This window comes from Wolffia australiana, chromosome 1 (genome assembly GCF_029677425.1).
Source record: "Wolffia australiana isolate 7733 chromosome 1, ASM2967742v1".
Lineage (NCBI taxonomy): Eukaryota > Viridiplantae > Streptophyta > Magnoliopsida > Alismatales > Araceae > Wolffia > Wolffia australiana.
In genome coordinates, this window is record NC_135835.1 from 9,649,556 (window position 1) to 9,673,354 (window position 23,799).

The 23,799-nt window shown below is 40.1% G+C and overlaps 5 protein-coding genes and 1 pseudogene across 5 annotated transcripts; 5 read left to right on the forward strand and 1 right to left on the reverse strand.

The window, feature by feature from the left end:
• The first annotated feature begins 1,322 nt into the window (after positions 1-1,322).
• Positions 1,323-2,145, forward strand: LOC144705540 (Tautomerase/MIF superfamily protein). The gene is made up of 3 exons (XM_078578283.1): positions 1,323-1,536; positions 1,639-1,839; positions 1,928-2,145. The coding sequence occupies exons 1-3, from the start codon at positions 1,426-1,428 to the stop codon at positions 1,961-1,963; spliced, it is 348 nt and encodes a 115-aa protein (XP_078434409.1). The 5' UTR covers positions 1,323-1,425; the 3' UTR covers positions 1,964-2,145.
• A 68-nt stretch (positions 2,146-2,213) lies between these two features.
• LOC144705517 (KH domain-containing protein HEN4-like) lies at positions 2,214-6,180 on the forward strand. The gene is made up of 7 exons (XM_078578247.1): positions 2,214-2,894; positions 3,721-4,095; positions 4,350-4,601; positions 4,926-5,312; positions 5,633-5,709; positions 5,783-5,867; positions 5,946-6,180. The coding sequence occupies exons 1-7, from the start codon at positions 2,223-2,225 to the stop codon at positions 6,087-6,089; spliced, it is 1,992 nt and encodes a 663-aa protein (XP_078434373.1). The 5' UTR covers positions 2,214-2,222; the 3' UTR covers positions 6,090-6,180.
• Positions 4,119-4,284, forward strand: LOC144714202 (U2 spliceosomal RNA; annotated as a pseudogene).
• Positions 6,181-6,304: 124 nt separating the features above from the next.
• On the forward strand, positions 6,305-9,656 carry LOC144705524 (GATA transcription factor 24-like). Its single transcript, XM_078578261.1, has 7 exons — positions 6,305-7,055; positions 7,855-7,941; positions 8,027-8,139; positions 8,407-8,535; positions 8,612-8,717; positions 8,815-8,898; positions 9,344-9,656. Exons 1-7 carry the CDS (start codon positions 6,663-6,665, stop codon positions 9,416-9,418), a joined length of 987 nt encoding a protein of 328 aa, XP_078434387.1. The 5' UTR covers positions 6,305-6,662; the 3' UTR covers positions 9,419-9,656.
• LOC144705531 (WRKY transcription factor WRKY51-like) lies at positions 9,512-10,802 on the reverse strand. The gene is made up of 3 exons (XM_078578272.1): positions 10,253-10,802; positions 10,051-10,176; positions 9,512-9,977 (listed from the first exon to the last, which is right to left on the reverse strand). Exons 1-3 carry the CDS (start codon positions 10,768-10,770, stop codon positions 9,809-9,811), a joined length of 813 nt encoding a protein of 270 aa, XP_078434398.1. The 5' UTR covers positions 10,771-10,802; the 3' UTR covers positions 9,512-9,808.
• Positions 10,803-17,989: 7,187 nt separating this feature from the next.
• On the forward strand, positions 17,990-18,707 carry LOC144705551 (uncharacterized). Its single transcript, XM_078578293.1, has 2 exons — positions 17,990-18,273; positions 18,349-18,707. Exons 1-2 carry the CDS (start codon positions 18,084-18,086, stop codon positions 18,468-18,470), a joined length of 312 nt encoding a protein of 103 aa, XP_078434419.1. The 5' UTR covers positions 17,990-18,083; the 3' UTR covers positions 18,471-18,707.
• Positions 18,708-23,799: the final 5,092 nt, after the last annotated feature.

The window sequence follows — 23,799 nt, forward strand, 5'->3', positions numbered from 1 at the left end:
AGAGAGGTAGAGAGAGACTGAGATAAAGATAGAGAGAGGCTGAGATACAGACTGAAAGATAGAGACTGAGATACAGATAGATAGAGAGACTGAGATACAGATAGAGAGAGAGAGACTGAGATGGAGCTAGAGAGAGACTGAGATAGAGATAGAGAGAGAGGTAGAGAGAGACTGAGATAGAGATAGAGAGATTGAGAGATAGAGAGAGAGGTAGAGAGAGATTGAGAGATAGAGAGAGGTAGAGAGAGACTGAGATAAGATAGATGGAGAGAGACTGAGATAGAAATAGATAGAGAGAGATTGAGAGATAGAGAGAGGTAGAGAGAGACTGAGATAAGATAGATGGAGAGAGACTGAGATAGAAATAGATAGAGAGAGATTGAGAGATAGAGAGAGAGGTAGAGATAATCTGAGATATATATAGAGAACGAGAGGTGGAGAGAGACTAAGAGTTGGAGAGAGAGAGGTAGATATAGACAGAGAGGAGACGTAGAATGGGACTAAGAGATAGAGAGAGGTAGAGTGAGACTAAGAGATAGAGATAGAGAGCGAGAGGTGGAGAAAGTCTGAGAGATAGAGAGATAGAGGGAGACTGTGAGGTAGAGAGAGAGGAGACGTAGAGGGACTAAGAGATAGAGATAGAGAGGTAGATGAGAGACATTGATAGAAAGAGATGTAGCGAGAGAGAGAGACTGTGAGATAGAGAAAGAGAGGAGACGTATAGTGAGACTAAGAGATAGAGATAGAGAGAGGTAGATGAGAGACATTGATAGAAAGAGATGTAGAGAGAGAGTGAGAGATAGAGATAGAGAAAGAGGTCGAAAGAGACTGAGAGTAGAGATAGAGAGAGGTAGAGAAAATGTGAGAGATAGAGATAGAGAAACAGGAAGAGAGAGTGTGAGAGATAGAGATAGAGAAAGAGGTAGAGAGACTGATAGATAGAGAAAGAGATAGAGAGAGGTAGAGAGACACTGAGAGATAGAGATAGAAAGAGAGTCTGAGAGATAGAGACAGAAAGAGAGTCTGAGAGATAGAGATAGAGAGAGAATATGAGAGATAGAGAGAGGTTGAGAGAGACTGAGATATACTGATAGACATAGGTAGAGAGAAAGTCTGAGAGATGGAGATAGAGAGAGAAAGAGAGAGAGAGACTGAGAGGTGGAGATTGAGAGACTGAGATAGAGTGATAGAGATAGTTAAAGAGAGACTGTGAAATAGATGTAGAGAGGGAGAGAGAGAGAGAGAGAGAGAGAGAGAGAGAGAGAGAGAAATTGAGATAGAGATAGAGATACATAATAGAGATAGATAGATGGAGAGAGAGAGAGAGAGAGGGAGAGAGGAGCATATACTGGTATAAAAAATATCTTGGAATTGAACCTTGACGGACTCACCACGCTCATCGAACCACGATTCCACAGAACAAGGATGCCGACGCTGAACCTCACCGTCAACGTCCCGGTCGACGCCGTGGTGGCTTCCGACATCCTCAAGGACGCCACCAAAGCCCTGTCGAAGATCATCGGCAAGCCAGAATCGGTAAATCCTTCTCCAACCTGTCTTCTTCCTCTAGTCGCCCAAATGTTCGATTAAATGCCTCATAGACGACTTCCCTCTCAATCACCCTCTCCTTATCCTCAGTACGTGATGATCGTTCTCAATGGAGGGGTTCCCATTGCCTTTGCCGGCACTGAAGAGCCAGCGGCCTACGGCGAGGTCATCTCCATCGGAGGGCTTGGCCCGAGCGTGAACAGCAAGCTCAGCTCTGCCCTTGCCGAGATTCTCCTCACTAAGCTTTCCATCAACAGCTCCCGCTTCTACATCAAGTTTTACGACTCCGAGGTTAGCACCGCTGTTCCCTCTTCCTTTCTCAGTCGTCAATTCGACGATTGCGCGACTGAATTTCCCCTTTTTTCCCCCTTTTTTGAAGCGTTCCTTCTTCGGATTCAACGGCTCAACTTTCTGAATCGGCTACTTCTGGGAGAATCTCTTCCGTCCGAGTTCCGACTGTTGATTTCCCTGATGAAATCTCTCTCTTTCTCTCTGAATCTTTCCTCCGGAACGGGCTTCTTCGGCCACAGAAGGGACATTGTTCGTCGCGTTGTTTGAATTTGCAGTGAAGGCAGCAATTTTAAATTTTTTCGAAAAGGGTATCTCGGGATTACAAAATTGGAAAGAGGGTCGGTGTTTATCAGTCTTTTCAGTACCCACTGAAATCACTGGCGATGGAAGCCAGCGGCGGCGCCCCCAAACGCGCGGCGGAGGCCGCCGTCTCCGACAGGGTAGACGGCGGAGCGAGCGGCGGACCTCCGCCGTCATCGTCTTTGTTTTCTCCGACCGGTTCTTCGTCTTCGTCGTCGTCATCCTCCTTCAAGCGCAGGCACTATACATCGTCGGGGTCTTCCTCGTTCAAGAAGCTCTCCGGCTACGAGACGGCGTTCCGCGTTCTCTGCCCGGCGGACAAGACGGGAGGCGTCATCGGCAAGGGCGGAGCGATCGTTCGTCAGTTCCGGGAAGAGACCGGCGCGAGGATTCGCATCGAAGATTCGGTACATCGATCCGACGATCGCGTGATCTTGATCGTGGGTGATGGACAACCGAGGAAGAGGAACGGCGGGGGGGAAGAGGCGGATCTCTCGCCCGTGCAAAGAGCCCTAATTAGGGTTTTCGAGAGGATTCTCCGGGTGGAGGAGGAGAAGGTTGGGGAAGGGGAGGATAGAGAAATTCAGGGTCTTGTTGTCTGCAGGTTGCTGGCGCCGAGCTCGCAGGTTGGTTGCGTTCTTGGCAAAGGGGGGAAGATTGTTGAGAAAATCAGGCAGGAGAGCGGCGCGCAAATCAGAGTGCTGTCCGTGGAGCAAGTGCCTGCTTGCGCTGCGCCTGGAGATGAGCTGATTCACGTAAGTTTTTGGTAATGTAGATTATAATCCATCATAAAATGATTCAACTATGTTAATTATGGGATTTTGGTTGGCCAATTTGTAGTGGGGATTGATTATGTGGGTAGAGGCTGAGTCTATCCTAAATTTAAATGATGGGATGAATTAAGCTGTCTATCCTAAATGTAAATGATGAGATGGTTTTGGCTGAGTCTATCCTAAATGTAAATGATGAGATGGTTTTGGCTGAGTCTATCCTAAATGTAAATGATCGGATGATAGAGGCTGAGTCTATCCTAAATGTAAATGATGGGATGATGTATGCTGAGTCTATCCTAAATGCAAATGATGGGATGATATAGGTTGGGTCTATCCTAAATGTAAATGATGAGATGATTTAGGATGAGTCTATATGTAAATGATGAGATGATTTAGGCTGGGTCAATCCTAAATGTAAATGATCGGACGATATAGGCTGAGTCTATCCTAAATGTAACTTACGGGATGATATCGGCCGAGATTATCCTAAATGTAAATGATGGGATGCTGTAGGCTTAGTCTATCCTGAATGTTAATGATGGGGTGATTTATGCTGAGTCTATCCTAAACGTAAGGTTGACCTTCTCATGTGAACCCCCATTACTCTTGAGAGACTAAAGAAAATTCATATCTTTTGTATCGAAAGACTACTCCTCAGGATCAATCGATCATCCATGGACTAAGGTATAATCCCATATTACTTTAATTTAGCGATTCTTTTCGTTGGAAGTCAGTGCATGATCGTTAAGAGTTAATGATCTGGTGAACTTCATCTACAGCTTGAAAGATCTCTCTTTCTTGGGTGCAGATAAGTGGGAGCTTTTCATCCGTGAAGAGGGCAGTGATGGCGGTTTCGGGTTGCCTTCAGGATAACTCGAGAACTGATAATTCCAGTTACTTAGCCGGAAAACCCATGGGAAGTGTAGTTTCTGGCTCAGTCATGGAGAGCTTTCCTCATAGAAGCTTCTCCGGCGGTCATCATCCATCTGATTATCACTCGAGGAAGTTTGTGGAAGAAGATATTTTGTTCAGAATGCTGTGCACAAATGACAAAGTCGGCAGCATCATTGGAAAAGGGGGCTCAATTGTTCGTGCCTTACAAAGCGACACCGGTGCGTCCATCAAGATTGTAGACGCGATTCCTGATTCTGAAGAACGGGTCATCGCCATATCTGCCCGTGAGGTTAATAACTTTTTAGAATACTGTCCCCTTTCTCAGCTTTTTGGCTAAGATCAGGTGTAGTATCTGTTCTTATCAGTTTAATGTCTGATGCGTGGGCCATCAGCCATGCACGACACTAAATTAATTTATCCCTGGGGATAACCCACCATTTCGCCCTTGCATTGCACAATTTCACGGGTCGCACCCCTACACGAAAAAACTAGTTAGATCGCTGTATCCTGATCTGATGATGACTGTTGAATCAATTTTGGCAGAGTTCTGAGCTGAGGCATTCGCCAGCGCAAGAGGCCGTGCTGCGTGTGTATGCTAGACTCGCAGAAGCAGGAGCTGAGAAAGGTCCTGCGGCTTCAGCCAGGCTTCTTGTTCCGTCTCAGCAGATTGGGTGTTTGATGGGTAAAGGCGGGAATATAATTTCAGAAATGAGGCGGGCCACAGGGGCCAACATTCGGATCTTTCTGAAAGAACATGCGCCCAAATGTGCTCAACCCAATGATGAAGTCGTCCAGGTATCTTTCTTTGTCATTGTCATCATCATTGTCATTGTCATCATCATCGTGGTCATTATCATTCTTGAAGTGATGACCAATGGCCATTGCCATTCCTCAAAGCCCAAACACGGAAGACGCGAGTGATGCCTAATTTGTAATCCTATGCCTATCCTAATGTCCATGTGCTTAATCAGTTGGTTTTATTAGATATTTGTTCCTATTGTACTCGAATTCATGATTTTGGGTTTCACTGGGCACATACTACTCGTAAATCTGCCTTAGTTTTGTTACAATTATCAACTGTTGGTCTATTTAAAACCCCGCTTCTGCTAATATCTGCAGATTACTGGTAGCTACAAGTCCGTTTACGATGCATTGCTTCACACGACGAGCAGGATCAGGGAGTTGACTTTGCCTCCCTTGAGATCTGCCAGTATGGGGCCGAGCCACTACATCTCTGGGCATGATGGAATTCCAACGTTGACCAGATCAAGAAGCGAGCTAACGTCTTCCAGTGGATACTCCTCTGGTGGTCTCTCTCACGGCCTAGATCGCTATAGTGGCCACAGCCATGGCCATGGTCCAAGACAAACAGCCAACTGGCCGTCTTCTCGCTCTCATAGTTTGGAACGCGTTGCGGCTTCTTCTGCTGATCAGGTGCCCTATTTCCATACCACCAGTGACATGTCTTGCTTTGACCGCCCGTCCTCGCCCAGACCTTGGCTGCCGGTAATCTAAACTCTTCTTTTTAATTAAAGAAATATTTCCTTGCCGAAGTAGGGATGTGAAAGTTCGGTTTGTTCGTTCATGAACACACAAACGAACACAAATGAACACAACATAAACAAGAACATGTATTTTGGACGTGAACACAAACGAAGAACTGTTTGCGAACATGTTCTTTGGTTTATGAACATCGCGCGCATGAACAAACACGAAAGACGAATTAACCTCAGTGAGTGTTTGTTTATCGGTGAACAACAAACTTCCCATCCCTAGGCCAAAGTTCTGTTCATACTAGAATAAGTTTGTTGTTATTGGCCTTCTAGATGGCGAACAGCGGGAACCAGAGAAACGGTATGGATGATGGAATTGGCGTGATTGCGAGAAACTCTGGAGCTGGAAGGTACACCCCAGTTCATAAGATTACGCCGCTCTCTCTTTTTCTCTAATTTATTGAGGGGAAATGTTCCTATTAGCACCACTGTCGAGGTCGTGGTACCGCAGCAATATCTGGGGTATATCCAGGGGGATAACTCCAGTAATCTCTCCAAAATCAGAGAGGTCAGTCCATTAAAGAAATCCAATAATTCTCCTATCATGACCAAAGTTTTCCTTCTTCTAATGCAAAGTTTTATACAGATTTCCGGGGCGAGGGTGGCTGTCTATGATCCGAAGCCGGGGGCTTTCGAAGGCACGGCCTGTATAACTGGAGCACCGGAGCAGGTCCACATTGCCCGGAGCCTTCTTCATGGGTTCATCCTTGCCGGCCGGGCAGCCTGTTGAAAGAAAAAAACAGTAGAATTAAACTCCAAATTAACGAAGAAAATTGTTTTTTTAATGGGCTTAATGGGCCTAATGGGCTTTCCTGGATACGTACGAGTCATCTATGTCATCGTTTTTGGATGGACGGTGAGAATGAGTCCACGTCACTTATCGCGGCGCCGAAGAAGAGATGCGGTTTTCGGGTAAGGGGCCGGCGGCCCTCTTCTTCTTCCTTGTTTGTGCCGCTGGCAGTGGTCGATCCAGCAACGCCTTCTTCGTCGAAATCTGACGGCTCTGATCGCCGCGCAAGCTCGATCTCTCTCTCTTTTCCCGCTATTCTTCGTCGATTATCTCCTTCTTCAGCGTTCGCCATTGCCGATCCCTGTTCGCCCGATCTCTCGCCCCCCAATTTCTAGGGTTTCGATGTTCTTCTTCCAATCGGCGTCCTTGTAATCCTCCGTTCTTTGATTTCTCAAGGTGCAATTGATTGAAGGCAAGCGCTCGGTGTGTTCGCTGCAAATGCGCCGGAATCTTGTTTCGTAATAGCGGCCAAGCTTTGATTTTTTTCTTTTGCTTCTGATTTTTGGTTGAGAGATGAGTGAGAACACCCCCAAGGGTGGGCTCTATCCTGAGCGCCACATCCATGCCCCGGTGAACGCGCCGTCCTCTATGCACTTGCCCGTTCAAATTGATGAAGTTCATAGCGGAGATGGAAGCGGCGGATTTGTTATCGGTGATCAGCAGATGCTCGTTCGGCAAGATGGGCAGGGGCAGAACTATGGCGCCGTTCAAGATCATGGTGTTCATCAGAAGTATGGCGGGGAAAGTATGGAGGACCAGAATGGGATTGAACGGGATGGGATGGAGGGTGATATGCCTTCGGATGCTGGCAATATGGCTCTGTTACCGGATCCTGGCATGGGTAATCAGCTTACCCTTTCGTTCCAAGGCGAGGTCTACGTCTTCGATTCGGTGTCTCCGGAGAAGGTGATGATTTCTGTCTCTTCCTTCTAATAATCTCTCTCAAAAATTTGTTTTTTTCTAAAACTCATGATTTTTCTCTGATTTTAGCTTCACCTGGATCTGAACCGTGCTCACCGGATTTATATTTTGATTCATGTCTGTCTCTGCATTTCCATCGAATTTTGCGCCATTCGAGTATGGAACGCTAATTGTTTCTTTCTTCTCTGCGGCATTTCTTTCATGACTTTGAAGGAAATTTATTATTTCAATAGTTGGGGCTTGTAAGATTACACGATAAGATGTGGCTCTCGATATATCTACTGACTTGGCGTTCGTGGTTGCTACAGTGTCATCAACTCTGAAAACATTGGGACATTCCGTTAGTAAAATAAGAAATAGAAAACTCTCGCAACATCGGGTGTCTCGAGTGTTTCTTTTTGGCAGAATTTTAGGGATACTGCAGTTCGTTGAATTGCACTTTGTCACCATAAGTCATGTTACGTGGCTTTTAGTGGGCTAAATGTTACTGTATATTTCTTGAATTGTCATGGTTTAGATCTACGCTTGGAAGAATTTGGCACGATTTATGAGATAATTATCCCTAAATGTACGCGGTTCATCCCAATCCAATTAATTTTGTTACTTTCAGACGATCATCTTCGTCTTGCACTCGTTGGCATATTTATTTCAAATTCATGTCGAAATGAAATTGGAGTTTATGTGAGGCCGACGAAGATGCAGTTGCCTTATTTTGTTATTTTTTTCTTGGAAACAGTTTCGGTAAATATACGACTGAATCGATAAAATTGGCATTTATTTACAGGTCCAGGCAGTACTTTTATTGCTGGGCGGACGCGAACTGAACACAAATGTGGCCGCCATTCAGTCATCATCCAATCAAAATAATAAAGTAATCCAACAGATAAATTTTCATCTGTTTAATTATCTCTCTGTGACATTTACGGCACGATTAACGGTGGGAATTGTTGGTGCAGCGTTCAAACTTCCCTCAGAGAGTTGCGTCCCTGATGAGGTTCCGCGAGAAACGAAAAGAGAGAAATTTTGACAAGAAGATTCGGTATACTGTTCGTAAGGAAGTGGCTCTAAGGTATCCATCGCCTTCACGCTAGTCTTCTCTAATTTTTCTGGGTATTTTTTAAGTGATTTCCTTCCATTTTATTCCCTTCTATCTCTCAATTTAGCATGCCTGAGTGGTGGGCGATTTCTCTCTCCTGCTCTCTTTTAGAATGGATACTGACATGGATATTGACTTTTTGATATTTTCTCTAAATTATGTGATTTTATAACCTGTTTTTGTTCCAAAATCATTTGAAGTATCAAGTTTTATTTTTAATTTCTATTTTCTTTAATCTAGGATGCAGAGAAATAAGGGCCAGTTCACCTCGTCAAAATCCAAGCCAGATGATTCGGCAATGGGCGTTACCAGCTGGGATTCTACCCAGTGTTGGGCCGCAGAAGATAGTCGTCCCCAAGCTGCCGCTTCGTAAGCCAATTTTTCCTCCGTATAGAAAAATCAATTAATATTCTCTTAAAAAACAATTTTCTCTTTGTTTCTATAGATGCCATCACTGCGGAATCAGTTCAAAGTCGACTCCCATGATGCGCAGGGGCCCAAATGGCCCAAGAACCTTGTGCAATGCATGCGGCCTCATGTGGGCAAACAAGGTATCATTTCCAGGTTAATTGTTGGTCATTAACTAAATTATTCTGTAGTTAATTTCCAGAGTAGAATTTTAGTGATTTCCTCATTTCTGATGCTCAGGGGACTCTGAGGGATCTATCTAAGAGCAGCACATCCTCTCCCATGCAGGGCATGCCTACCCCTTTATCTATCTCCAAAGAGGGGGTAAGTTTCTTCTTCTTCTTCTCTCTCTCTCTCTCTCGCTCTGTCTCTCTCTCTGTGTCTCCCTCTTTCTATCTATCTCTCTCTCTCTTACTCTCTATCTACCTGTCTCTTTCCCTCACTCTCTATCTATTTATCTCTCTCTCTCACTCTCTATCTATGTATCTCTCTCTCACTCTCTATCTCTCTATCTATCTATTTATCTATCTCTCTCCCCCTCTCCCTCTCCCTCTCTCTATCTATCTATCTCTCCCTCTCCCTCTATCTATCTATCTATCTATCTATCTATCTATCTCCCTCTCTCTCTCTCTCTCACTCCTTTATCTCTCTATCTATCTATCTATCTTGTAAAACCGGTCAGCAATTTACCTATCATGGCCAAGACTTAATTTTTACAAGAGTGTCATCTCTTTCTCTCTCTAAGTTTTGGGTCTTTCATATATTTCAGGCGCAGACTGGAGAACCCCTGGAGCCGCAACCCCTTCAGATCTCTGCCAACGGTCACGACGGGTCTTCTCCATAGAGATAAGTAAATTAATGTCTTAGAGAGGGACAGAGAGATTGAGAGAGAGAGAGAGAGAGAGAGAGAGAGAGAGAGAGAAAGAGAGAGCGCTAATGGAATTAAAATCACTTGGTGATTGTTATGCCCTCTAGGCAATAATCATTACGGTAGGAACCTTCATGCTTAATACTTTCATCTGTACATGCACCTTCGACTTCATTAAACGATGTCTATCCATCGCCCGGGTTTTCTCGCGCAATCTCCACCGTCGATCTCGCGCCCCTCGTCTGGTCTGCGGTTTGACTCGGTTCCCACTTGCCAAATATTCCCAAAATAGAACAAGCCAAATCCCCAAATTTTCTTTCTCCCTTGCCTGAAGATTTTTCTATGTACATCTTCCGGCCCTCTTTCTTACGAGGAAGGGAAGACGAAACTCGCCGCGGGGGAGGAGGAAGCAAGCCTCTGGTCATGGCGGTGCTCGCCCTCGTAGGTGACGATGAGCATGGAGGGATCGTCCGTCGCCCTCTCCACGTGCTTCCTCGCGGGGCAGCCCCTCTGCGTGCTGCACTTGTAATACCCTCTGCAAATCCAACTCCAAAAATCAATCCAACTACAAATCTCGAAGAAATCAATCGAATCGATCGGTATTTTACCTGGGATAGGGCGAGCCTTTGATCGGTTTCTGCCCGTATTTTCTCCACGAGTACTCGTCCGCGGGGATGTCGGCGGGCTTGGAGCTCACCACCGGCACTCTGATCGTCCTCTTCACCCGGGATCGTCTGAATCGTGGGGGGGGGAAGATCAGGCTATGGAGAGGCGGAATGAGAGGGGGGCGGGTTGAGATCTGGAGATTACCTCTTCTTGGAGCAGTGGCAGCGGGATCCGGCGCCGTGAGGATGTTCCTGGCATTTCCTCTTGTAGGTGGAGGAGAGAGGGGGCTTCCCGGTGGTCGGCCCGGGCGGCGCCGCCGCGGCCAGGACGGGGAGCCCTAGGGTTCCGTTTGAGACGCTGGGCTCCGCCGCGGCGGAGGAGGTCATGAAGGAGGAGTTGGCCGACGACATGCTGAAGCTGTCCTTGCTGAACTGGCTGCTCGGCTTGCTGAAATCCAGCGTGATCGGCCGCGGCGGCGGCGGCGCCGCCGCCGCCGCCGCCGCCCCCCCCTCCGGCCCCCGCCGGAACCTGGCGTGCCCCGTCCTGTTCATCAGCGAGATCGCCTTCTTGAACTTGGCCACGGTCACCTCCGCCATCTCCCGGCAGTCCGCCGCCGGCGACCTCCCGTTCTCCGTCAGCTGTACGATCAGCCTCTCCAAGTTTCGGATCCCCGCCGCCGCCGCCTCCTGCATCGCCGCCTGCTCCATCGCCGCCACCGCCATCAATCTCTGCACCCAACAAGCTCCGTCACCCCCGGGATTTTATGCAGCCCGCGACGACGATGGATTAAAGACGGACGGACCGATGAAGAGTCAACGCTTCTTCCTTTTTAAATCAACAACTCATCCGACGGCCACGATTCCGCTGACTTCCTCGCGATCTGAGCCCCCCCAACAACCCCCCCCTAGCGCTAGTCAAACTGGGTCGGGCGCGTTTTTTGCGGATAACCCCCCCGCTGATTTCTTTATTGCCCAACGTGGCTGTTTTTTGTGCGTTAGTTGGTCCGCAGGAACAACGTGCTAGCCGCTGTTGAGGTTCCCCGCGTTGACTGCCTGCCAGCAAAGCACATCGCATTTATTTTTTAATTGAAGTGCTCATGGGCTCCGTCTAATCAGATCACGCCACCTGGCCGCTGGGCTTTGACCTGCGCCGGACACTCTTCCGTTGACCTGAGAGCTTGTTTTTCTCTGCGTTGACTGGGGGGTGCGCTGGCTTTGACTGGTCAAATTTGAGGGCGTGCGTATTAAGAAAATATTTTGTCATTAATCCGTGTTTATTGTCCCCCCCAGTGTAATAAATTTTAGAGAGAGAAAGAGAGGCGTTGACAGACAACGGAGTGGCCGTCTCCGTTGACATTACTCTCTAGCGGCCTGAGGAAATTCCCATAATGCCCACACAGTCAACGAAATAGAGATTAAAGACTACATTCAAGGTAAATTACATAAATATGAAGATCTGGCGGTTGACTTTGAGAAGATATGTGGAGTGACGTCACGGTCGAGGGAGGATGCACCTAGTCAACGCAAACAGCGGGCGAGCCGTAGCCGGCTTCTCGCCACGTGGGCTGAACCGATTGACTGGCCATTGAAGAAGTGGGGTCCTGCGTTGACTTTTTTAAAGTGATGGGGCCCACCTCAAAGTCAACGTCATGTCGTCGTTAATGGTGAGCGCAGTTGGCAGACTAGTTGCTGTAAACGGACGTCGGCACGAACTTTCGGAAAGTTAAAGCGAGATTATTTTATTTTGTGCTTTTTTGGGTATGATTTTTGGATATCATTGAATGCTCATTGGTCAAACTCCGGTAAAATGTCCACGAAAACACGCAATAAATAGTTTCTGCCCGTTCCCGGCGCTGCTATCGGATTCCAATATCGGTGCCGAAGAAACCGATAGCGATACCGGTTTATCGGACTCCAGTATCGGATATCGGTATCAGATTATGAAAATTTTCACATTATTAATTCAATTATAAACTCTATCTTTGGAATGAGAGTTACATAGAGATGGATAATTTGTAATATTCTCACTTTACTTGGTAACCCAAAGGAAAGAAAATATCTGGATACCACATATCCGATATTCAAAACCGATGCTTAATGATGTATTGGAGGACGATGTACTTAATTCATTACGACTCGGAATGTATATTTTTTTGGATAACAAAGATAAGAAGCAACCGCATTCTAACAAATCTCTCTTGCCGCGCATGTCTCTAGATAACCATGTAATATTCATTGAGAATGCAAGTAAAAAGTTCCTGCCGGAACCTTTCTGTTTTTGTCTTCTGTATGACGGAGATAAGGATCATATATGTTCTTTCAGATTTCAAGGAACTCGTGCTTTTTAGAGAAATCTTTAGGCAAACATGTAAGATTCATCGAGAATGGCTAAATCATTTCATTTAGAATCTTTCAGGATTTCCTCTGCATCTTCTCTGTTCCTTAAGTTCTCTCGCCAAACACATGATTTCCGGAAAAAAAGCCTTGTATGTTTTTTATTACAAGCCATAATGTATATAAAGTGGTTAGATTTGAAGTGGTGGGCTAAACACTTCAAATGATAAACTTATGACCGTATAATTCTCATAAATTCTGTTAGATGATAAAAAATAAGATACATGAATACATTTCTGATTCATCTGTAGGGGCCTATGTTATGTTGTGGGTGATGTGAGAGACAACAACATCATGATGATTTTAGTGATAGATCAGGCTATGGAGACGAATGCAACATTAAATCAAGATGCAGAATCACTAGAAGGAAACATAAATATGGGATGCAAGCAGGTGATGATAATGGTGAATGATGGACCACGAGGCTTTTAAGATGGAAATGGAATTGCTGAAGGTTGTATATCATTATCAAATATCTCAAATTAATCCCCCCCATATAATTTACCATTATCTCTCAATTTAGTGAATATCATCTCATATACATTCCTTTTTTAATGTTAATAGGTAGTATTTAGTTTTCATGTGAAAATTAAATAAATACTAGCGTGTATAAGTTGTATGGTAAGAGGTAAACAATATTGATAATTGTAGGGTGAGATAAACCTTATGCGAAAGAGGTATCTACATATAAATATCTGACCTGTAGGAAGTCAAATCATACATAATACAGTTATCCAATTTGAAGGTGTATTTCCCATTAGATATCATTCATGACAGTCCGATTGAATACAAGATCCGTTATATAGCTTTCTGGCCCAAGCTTGCATTTTATTTTTAGGTCTCAATTATAATAGCCTTTCTGAAAAAATGTTTTCATAAACATACAAATTCACAGAGTTAATGTTATCTTTTGGGTATAAGAGTCTAGATGAGAATATATAAAACACTAGAAAGACACTTAACCTTATAAATATCAGTTTTAAACCTAAGATTTTGGATAATAGCTCTTCCATCTCATTGAGGTTAATACAACAAATCATTTGAAAATATATATTCGATTTTATTCATTCTAATTGAATAAAATATTTCACTTCAATCTTCCATTCTCTGAAAAATCATATAAATAGAAATTGGCATAGTGTTAGTTCTCCAACTTATTCTATTTGCTATTTCTTTAAAGTTTTCCTATTCTATAATGCAAGAAATAGAGTTATGATAAAAATCATTATGTGAAGTGATATATACAATATTTCTTTTAAATTTAAAGAGCCTCTATTTTCTTCTGTAATTTTGAAATTTGCTTACTTATATTATTATGATATTAATAACATGGTAAATTAAGTGAGACCCATGGAACTGATGCAATTAACAGATTTTTTTATATTAGATGGAACCTTGTCCCCTATATAGGAGAGGATGTCTTACATGAAGAGAGTCCATATGAGGCCTAGTAAAGCCAATAGACCCATGTATGCTCACACTCCCCCCAAAGAAAGAGTGTGGATTTCAAACATGCCCAACTTGCAAGACATGAGATTGTAAGCAGTATTGCTCAGATATTTGGTAAGGATGTTTATGAACTGATCTGATGATCCAACTAATAAACTCAATATTTGACACGTTAATTGTGTGTCATTTGTTTTTGGGCTTAGTCAATTAGTTTATAAAACATTTACTCAATAAAAATACAGCCAATTATTAATCATAAATCATTTCATATTAATTATTATAGTCGATTTTTAGTGGCAAATGCTTAATAAAAATTAATTCATCTAATTGTAATTATATCTCAAAGTATACTGCTTCATGTTGTAATGGTAAGAACAGTATTTGTTTCATAACTAATACTGCTTTCCTTCATTTACATTATGTTTTTCTCATAATATTTATGTTTCTAAAAGCATAATTTCCTTGATAATATTGCATATTTAATATAAAACTTAAAAAACTTTTGGGTCAATAAAATGTACCTACTCTAGAGAAATATGGATAGATAATGCACAGAAATGTGCCTCAAAAAGCAAAGTTAGAGGGTTTGGTCACCATCTGTCTCATCTCATTAATGAACCAGGAATCAGGGCTAGAAATGTCATTTAAGGCTTCTGGTTTATGCAAAAATATCTATAGTTTTCCTTACAATCACATGGCAAGCAAGGGTCGAATCCATAGACAGCAAGTATTGAATAAGTGAATTTTAGATTTAGTTTCTATTTTTTGGAATTTTATATTTATTTTAGGAATTAAAACTAATTTAATGAAAGCAAACTTATGAAAATTAACTCAAAGTCATTATAGGAAGGTCATAAAATATGCATCCTATTTAGCCTAATTTATTCAAATTTTGTAGAATAATTTTGAGAATTTTAATAGAAAAATACCTCAACTGGCACTTTGGGAGCCCCAAGTAATGGTTGACGGCAATGGAAGTGAATGGAGCGGAACGGATGAAAGAGATACAACCACTAACTACAACGGAGATGAAGACAAATATGAGTGGTGAAGTGGGGGGTGAGTGATCATGATTTTACACTTGTTGTCGCGATAGAGATGGAGGCGGATATTATGCTAACAATTAGCATAGTTGGAGTTTACATGGATGGTGGTGAAAATCTAGACTATTGGTGATGATAACCCTGGAAAAATGATGAAGATGTGGGTAAAAAAAAATAAAAAAGGTCACACTAACCTCTTCTCCGTGTACCTAATGATCCAAACGGCAATTTTTCTTCGTGTGTCTTGACCTGAAAGTCACTCCTTTAATCCTGCAACCTTGTAATACAAGGAAAAATCCAAACAAGATTTTGAATGAGCAAATCACTCTGTTAATCATAATTAGGAAAAAATCCATGGATGACTTTTTATCAATAAAGGGGGAATATATTTATAGATAAAGGTAGGGGATGGACGGAGGTAAATCCATCCTCAAAATTGTATCCCAAGAATTATTCTAGCCAAAAATCATCGTTTGAATTTGGGACAATCTGAGCCATCAGATTTTCTCTCTACTCCAATTTTATTTCTCCTCTGAGTTGTGTGTGGTGGATTATTAGCATGGCATGCAATTCTAGGAGTGGAAAAGTTCAAGTTTTCATTCAAAATATTTAAATGAATTCATTTCAAATACATATTTTTATGTCCTTTAAAATTATTTTATTCATAAATTTAGCATAAAAAGCTATAAAAATATCAGAAAATCCATAAAAAACAAAATACCATTATAAAACTTTAATAAATCCTGAAAAAATTAACAAAATCCAAATTTATATTTAAAAATATTTTAATTATGAAATGTATGACAGAAAAATATTTTAAACTACCATAAAATACAGAAAAAATTGGACTTCATTCTAAAAATGTAGTAAATAATTTGATGCCTTAGTAACATGGATTGATTATACTTTCAACGATAACAAATAGATAAAACGCACAAACTCACTATAAATACTAGCATATTATTTGTGATTATCACCCACTAACCCGCAATTCTTCCTGAATAATGAAAAAAAATAAAATCTTGAATGTCTCAACCAATGGTAGTGTAGAAGGATTGGCCATGTAAAAGGTTAGGAAAAAGAGATACAGTTTTTTTGCTAATAATAACCTAAATAATTGTTTCTTTATTCTATGTTCTGAATTTTTAGGTGTTTACAAAGAATTGGCTTGACACGTCAATTAGCATTTCCAAAATTTTAGACTGATATATATGATATGTTTTCTTTGTCTTAATTTAATTTCTTGCTGGTGGAAAATGCATTTAGAGACCCCGTGTAAGCCCTTCTGAATCATAATACTTCTATATCTAAAATAAACATTGATTAACATAGCCATCGTATCTATTGTAAGCCCGCTAATATCTGATTTCTAAGTATACCATTGTGGGCCAATATCACTGACATACTATATGATATTGTGCCATCCATTATCTACTTCCACGTGCACCCATTGGCTCACATTTTGCGGTCCATTGAAATTATTCTCACTCATGCACCAGATTATTTATGTGCACTCAGTTGATGTGCTTGTCTGCAAACTCTGTATTCAACTATCACATCCACTGCACCCCAACCATCAACTACCTACAGCAATGATCACCCAGGATTCAATAATCGATTTCTATTCCCGTTATTTTATAATACCAAACTTAACCCTGAATAACAATCCTTTATTTTTCTCTAAAGTATGAAGTAAAAAGGTACTAATATTTTCAATCTAGATTAAAGGTTTAAAGCATACTCTTAAATTTTAACTTTTTAGATATTTTTTTTCTGATTTGAATCCTTGTGACATTTATATTTTTTCCTGGATTTCAATATCTCAAAGAAAAAGGGGTAACAGAAAGTCCGTTTGTTTTCTTTATTTCATTTATCCCTCATCTGTTGATCTCTTCAAACATATTTTTCCTTCAGGTTGGTTTATGATTCTTCAAAAAGAAATGTTGAGCTCAGAAAATTTAAATATGCTAACTATTTTTTAAAAATATCAATTTTATGAACACTGGAACCTCAGGCCATTGACTTATGGTGACAAAAAACAAAAAACTCAAATCATGTACCGAAGTGAATCCATTAAAACCCCAGTTATTAAGCTGCCTCAAATCCAATCCAATTTTATATCAGTTCACACTATATTTTAACTTCTATGTACATAAAAAAATGGGCAAGAAGAGAACACATCGAATCAGAGAGCTGACATGACATCCGTTGTAACTGGGAAACTACCACTCCTTTAATCAGGATGCCTAATATTCAAATGTTAACAATCTTATTTTTAAGGGATCTTCCAAAAGAAGAGAAAGAAATTAAATGGACATAAAAGGAAATTTCTATCCAGGGAGGACAATGTCCACTCCGAAAAAGTATCATGTCAGTTCATGATCTTCCGAAAAAGGCAGTACCCCACATGAATCATGTAATGTTTAGCTTCTTAGGATCAGGAGAATAAAGCAACACCTTGTGTTACCATAAAGACGAGGATGATCAAGAAAGTTCTGTGAATGAAATCAGTGTGAACCTATGCCACAAAGCAATCACTATGGAAAAGAGTAATTCAGGCAAATGTTGGTACTTAATCACTCAATCAGTATGAAAATGACTTCAATCTAGAATCAGGAATCCATAATATGATATATATATATTAATAGACAATAGACAGATAGAGATAAGGACCTACTTCCTTCATGACATTTAAAAATAGGTTATGTATCCAGCAATGAATATCTCTGTCAATGTGTCACCCATCAATCCATGAATTTCTAGGAAGGGATACATTGCACAATATAAAGAGGTAGTTGGACAGACAGAGAGATGAATAAATATATTTATAGAAATAGATAGAGATAGGGACATGCAGAGATAGATAGCAAGTACTACTTTGCTTTGCCGGTATCCGCCGGCATAGATTCCTCATTTATTCTTTGACATCCCAATCTAAAATAATAAAATTTAATGACCATCTTATGTATCCCGCAAAGTTAATGCGTAGAACCTTATACGTGTCAATAGATTAAGAAAAGGCGTCGGCTTAATTTTATATTATTAGCCGTGTGATTAGGGAAAGGCGTTACCTATCCATGCGATTATTAGAGGAAGGAATACGAGAAGGGTTCCTGCGATCGGTCCTTTCTCATCGAAAATTGCTCATCCATGGCCTACGTAGATCATGCCTTCTCGATTTCGGACGAGGATATCATGGTGGAAACCTCGTACGTCGCCCAAATCCGGCCGCCAATCAAGGAGATCGGCCTGGCGATCGCTATGCTCGTTTTTGGGACGCTAGCCATCGTCTTGGGCCTCATCATGGCGTCGAAAAGGATCGGCGGAGATAGAGCTCATGGTAGGGATTCTTTTCGTCTTCTTTTGGTAATTGTTGGTTCTTTTCTGATGATTTTTGGGTTTTGATGATTTGCAGGAATTTTCTTCGCGGGGTTGGGAGCCATGCTTTTTCTTCCCGGATTTTACTACTCGCGGATCGCTTATTACGCTTATAAAGGTTACAAGGGATTTTCGTTCTCCAATATACCTCCTGTCTAACGCCCTTGGGCATTAGCTGCTTTTTTTCTTCTTAAATTACTTGTACGTAGTTTTATGTTGTACAGTAACACAGATCTCGTAACGATGAGTTAATCGTAGGGAAAATTGGACTTGCATACTATTGCGGATCGGATGCCGTAATTGTAATTTTTCCCCAATTTTAACTCCGGATTGAGGATGGTGAAGAAAAAACCCTAAATATGATTCATCGCTCTCAATTTTCTTGTGGAATTAGCTTGATGTGCGTGCACCCCTATTCGGAATTCACTTATGACTGCTGTTCGGAAATCATTTCGAAAGATATGAGATCAATTCTACCCAATCTGGTTTGAGCGGTCGACACCATTACGTCTTTGTTCATCACAAAGCGTTTTACCGAATAAAACAAAAAAATAATATCTCGGTGTCCTCTACCCTTTTTTTTTTGTCGTATTATTTCTTCAACCCATTTAAAATAACAATACAATCTTCTGCCCTACAACTTTTGAATGTAATTTTCATTTAAACTTGGGAAAAAATACTTTAAGATGATTTCTTGTCCCCTAGCGTGGTACAGATTAGATATCCTCCGTATTTTGAAATCTGTCATGAACTTGTTTCTTGAAGAAACTCTTCATTAAAAAATCTTTACTTTGTCGTTCCATTGATCAATGTTTGCAATCAGTAATTCCATTGGAGCACGAGACTGTAAATCTCACGGCTTTTTGCAACCTTTGCAACCTTTGACTAAAAGATCCAAATTGGATTGTTTAGTTGAGGCTCTAACATATCTCGATCTTGGTTTTTTCCCACTCATCTTCTCGAGAGGTCGAGGTTCTAAATTTCGCTCATTGTTCACTAATTAATGAAAATATTTTTACCATTTGTTGTCATTCATGTTCATAATTGTTCGCCAGTATCTGCGAATCAAGTATATATACTTCTCTGCATAAGCCCAATGCTCTGATTTCTTACGTGTTGGTACACCTCGAATGTTCTTTTCCTGGTCGATCAAAATTCAGTTCAATCTAAAATTTGATAATTCGCTGACCCTCCCAGTAACCCTCAGATCATGTCTTCGCATCTTTATCGTTTCATATATTAGCGGACAGTTTTCGTGCAAATTCATCAAACCAAACGAGGAAAAGTGTGTTGGATGGGTGTATAAGCAGGGCATGTCATTGATCTCTCTTATCCATATGAGGATTCTCGAGTTCAGGAATCAAAATGGACTGACAGAGATGGACAAACTCCTCTTCTGACCAGAAACAAGGTAAAAGCCTTCTCCCACCATCATATTCTCAATTTTCTTTTTGTTTCTGCTTTACAATGGATGTTTCTGGCTCTAGAAACCATCCGTAAATCATCCGTAAGGATTATTTACTTCTCTCATTATAATACCGTAAGAATGGAGATGCTGTAAAATAAATAATTTTGAATCATAATGACTATGACTCATGTTTGATTGTTTTATTAGTTATCTCTTGATGATAGCTGGGGAATAAATTTAATACGTATTACAATTAAAAAAGGCATACAAAGGTCATTTAGCTCTTTTTTATGGCAACTTTTAAAGAATCTGAAATTTATATGCGCGGAATTGTCATCAGTAGTGTACGTGAAAGTCGAAATTTTCTTCATGACAAAAGGGGAATACAGATACTATGAGATCAATAACTTTGAAGCATAGCCCATCTACAAATCTTCTATTCAAGAACAGTAAATCAACTTTATATGAGTTATAAATTTAAAGTTTGTTTTTACGCCAGTAAATGATGTTTTGTATCATATGATGGGGTTAAACAAAAGATTAAACCATTCATTAAAAAATTAAATATTTGAAATCACTTTAAAAAATTGGGATTTTCTTTTGTAACAGTGAGTCCAAGGTCGTCCACAGATTTTTTTGGGTTTAAGTCATTGTTTTTTATGTGCACTTTTAGGTGTAAAGATGAGGATATGGATTAGGGAGGTAGTCGATTAAACAAAGCCTCACTAAAATGAAAGCTTAATTGACTTTAATCTTCTGCAAGTGAAGAATGTTGAAATGACAAAGAGATGAGTATTTATCGCTTGACCTATCAATCATGCAGTTTTATGTCGAATCCTACTAGGCATTGATAACATGTGAGCTACAAATTTCTAGTTAACCTGGTTCCCTAGTGGATTGATCTTATGCACACTCTATTTGCAACATCTTACAAAGAACTTCAAACATCAAATCCTTTGATTCAGGCAGTCTATTTTTTACTCTTGAACAATTTAATGAAACTTATGCTGGTAAGAAGCATCTAGACCTAGTTTTCCAACAAACACAAATTTGCACTCTAAATGTTAAGATTATCTGTGTTGTTGAGGGCTTGCCACAGACATGGTCCTTTCAGCGAGCCGCAAACCTGATTTACCAAAATCCAGGTTGACTCAGTCTGAACTGAGTTCAACCCAGTCAATTCAGCTTTTTTGGCTTATTTTCTTAGCTTTTCGACATGGTTTAGTTAGATAACCACCCGCTTTGCCTATCTGATAAGGCCGATCTGATAAAATGCATATGACGAATGCATTGTATCATTGGTATGATTGGGTGTAGCACAAGACAGCCAATTAAGGCCAAAAAGGTAAAATAAAATTCATGAATAAAAAATACCCCTAACTAATGGTGATTTTAAAAACATAAGATAATATAATAATTAATTAATTATTTCGCAGATGATTAGCATGGAAATCCTTTCTAGTTTTTAATTTCAGAGTTGATTGAAATGGCTTTCGTTTCCATTAAAGTCTAAAATGATGAAATTGGTTCCAGTTATGGAGTGTCATAATACTAGTGACATACGTACCAGTTATAATACTAATGATGTTTAAACGCGTGAAAACTAACATTTATTCAATTTTCATACGTACCAGTTTTCACTTTTCTTTAGAATTATTGTAAATAAAGCATAATTCTCACAGGTTTTATGCTAACATGTGAAGATAAATGCATGAGTTATTTACTCATAAATTGTAGCTTTAAAAAATTCCATCCTGCAAGCCGTGACCCAAAAGGATTGCCTATGCAAGCCACGGCCCAATAAGCTCATCATCTCATGAGCTTTTGTCTAGAGGGATCATGAACCCACAAAATTACAAAAACATCTATCATTAATTAGTGTAAATACCAGTACAAGCGTCTAACATATGACCTAAGATGGGAGTAGGTATCCAGCTCAAGGTGATGATGAGCCATAGCCAAAATTCTGTGAAAGCCCCTCAATCAAAACACTCTCAAATAAGTCATGGCAATGATACTAAGTGTCATTTCTCAGCTCCCAATGCATTCACCTAATTGATCCCCAAAGCCTACCATAAATTAGTACTTATTTATGTCTTCTAAGGCTTTTGATTTATACATCAATATTTATATTTTCCTTGCATGCATAGAGTGAGTACAGGTTGAATCCATATAGTCCAAGTATTACATAATGGAATTTTATATTATTAAATCTTATTTAATAAAATAAAATAGAAAAAAAATCATTCAAAAAATAAAATAAAATTATCAAAGTTATGGAATTCCTAAGGAGCTTTAATAATTAAATCTAATAAAGTTACATTGACTAGTGTCTTGGTAGCGCCGCCAAGCAGAATCTGGATGAGTGGATTGAGCTGAATGGAATTATCACATACTGCGAGGGAAACGGCAATGGGTATGCACCGATAAGTGATCGAGTAGGGTGAGTAATGTGGATTTAGTGTCGCCGATGGCAACATAGATGGAAACAGATACACATCGATGAGTGGAAGAGTTGGAGTGGCATGTGTGATGGAAAAAAATAGGCTATCAACAATGACAACCTAGGAAAAAGGACGAAGACATGAGTCCAAAAAAGATGAAGATCACCCTGACCTCACTGTGACATACCCACTAGCTGAGTGGTGCTTTCTTATCATAAGTTCTGATCTGAATGTTACTCCATCAAATCTTCACTCGTAGAATGGAAGAACAGAAAAAAATATTTTTGAACGAGTAAATTTCTCGACTAATCATAAATGGGAACGAAATTCAATGGGACCTTTTTTTTAAGGATGGGGAGGGTTATTTATAAATCCAAGAGATGGATGGATAAAGTTGGTAGTGATGGAACTACCCTAAAAGTTTCAGCCCAGTAATTCTTTAGGATAGTTAGATATCTTTATTTAAAGTTGGAGCAATCTGAGCCATCAAAGTTGTTATCTCCTACGATTTTACTTGAACAAAAATAGATATCATTCTAAAGATATAATTAACCACTAAAAATATTTAAATAAACCTATATACTTTTGACTCATAAAGTTATTTTCTTTATGAATTTACAGTCATAAAATTCCATAATATACCATAAGATTGGAAAAAATATACTTCAATTATAAAAATACAATGAAACCCTTAAAATATTTAATTAAATATAAATATATTTTATGACTTATAAAATTACTTTATCTATGGAATTAATGTCAATAAGTTCTGCTCAAACACCAAACAATCAAGAAAAATATCAACACCATTCTAAAATGTAATAAACCATTTTAAGCCTTAATAAAATACATTTCTGATTATTTAAATAAAAATAAACACATAAGTACATGAAATTATGAAAGCATGTTATATGTGATTATCAACTTCTTTGACATTACAGGTGTTTGTGACAGGTTGTAGACTCAAATATTTAATCCTTTCAAAATTTCAAGCTTCACCAGTGAAGGAACCACATTCTTCTACTTCATCTATATTTATTATAATTATTAGTTGGGATAGTATCAATAAATGGCTAATCAATGTGGGATTCAAGGCTATTGACATTTGTATACTGGTTTCAATCTATTAAAGTTGTCTAATTAGATTCTATCCCAGGATAAAATAAATATCCTGGATCTCTCTTTTCCACCATAAAATATGTAAGCCAGAAGGAGATAGTTACCCCTAAGAGTGCACGAAAATAAAGGCCAAGATTCCATCTTGAACATTGGTTATCAATGAATCCACTTGTCATTTGTGTTTGTCCTTAGCTATCTCTATTAAATGGTGGAAGTTTAAAATTTAAGGAATAAGTTTATGGATGGAACTTTCTAAGCTATCATCACCAGTTCAAGCCCATATAACTGTTCAAAAGTATCAGCAAGGGATCTCGTCAAGCTAATATATTTTCTTTATGTTCCTTTTATCTTATTTGTATTTCCTTTTAAGTACTTTCTATGTATAAGTGTCTTAGGCCCAGTAAGTGGGGCCCACCATGTAGCCATAAGACTATGGGAATGAATTAAGGAAGTAAGTCTTTTTCTCTCCAAAACCCTAGTCGACGAATCTCTGCTGCGGAAGCTCGACCGTGAGCGA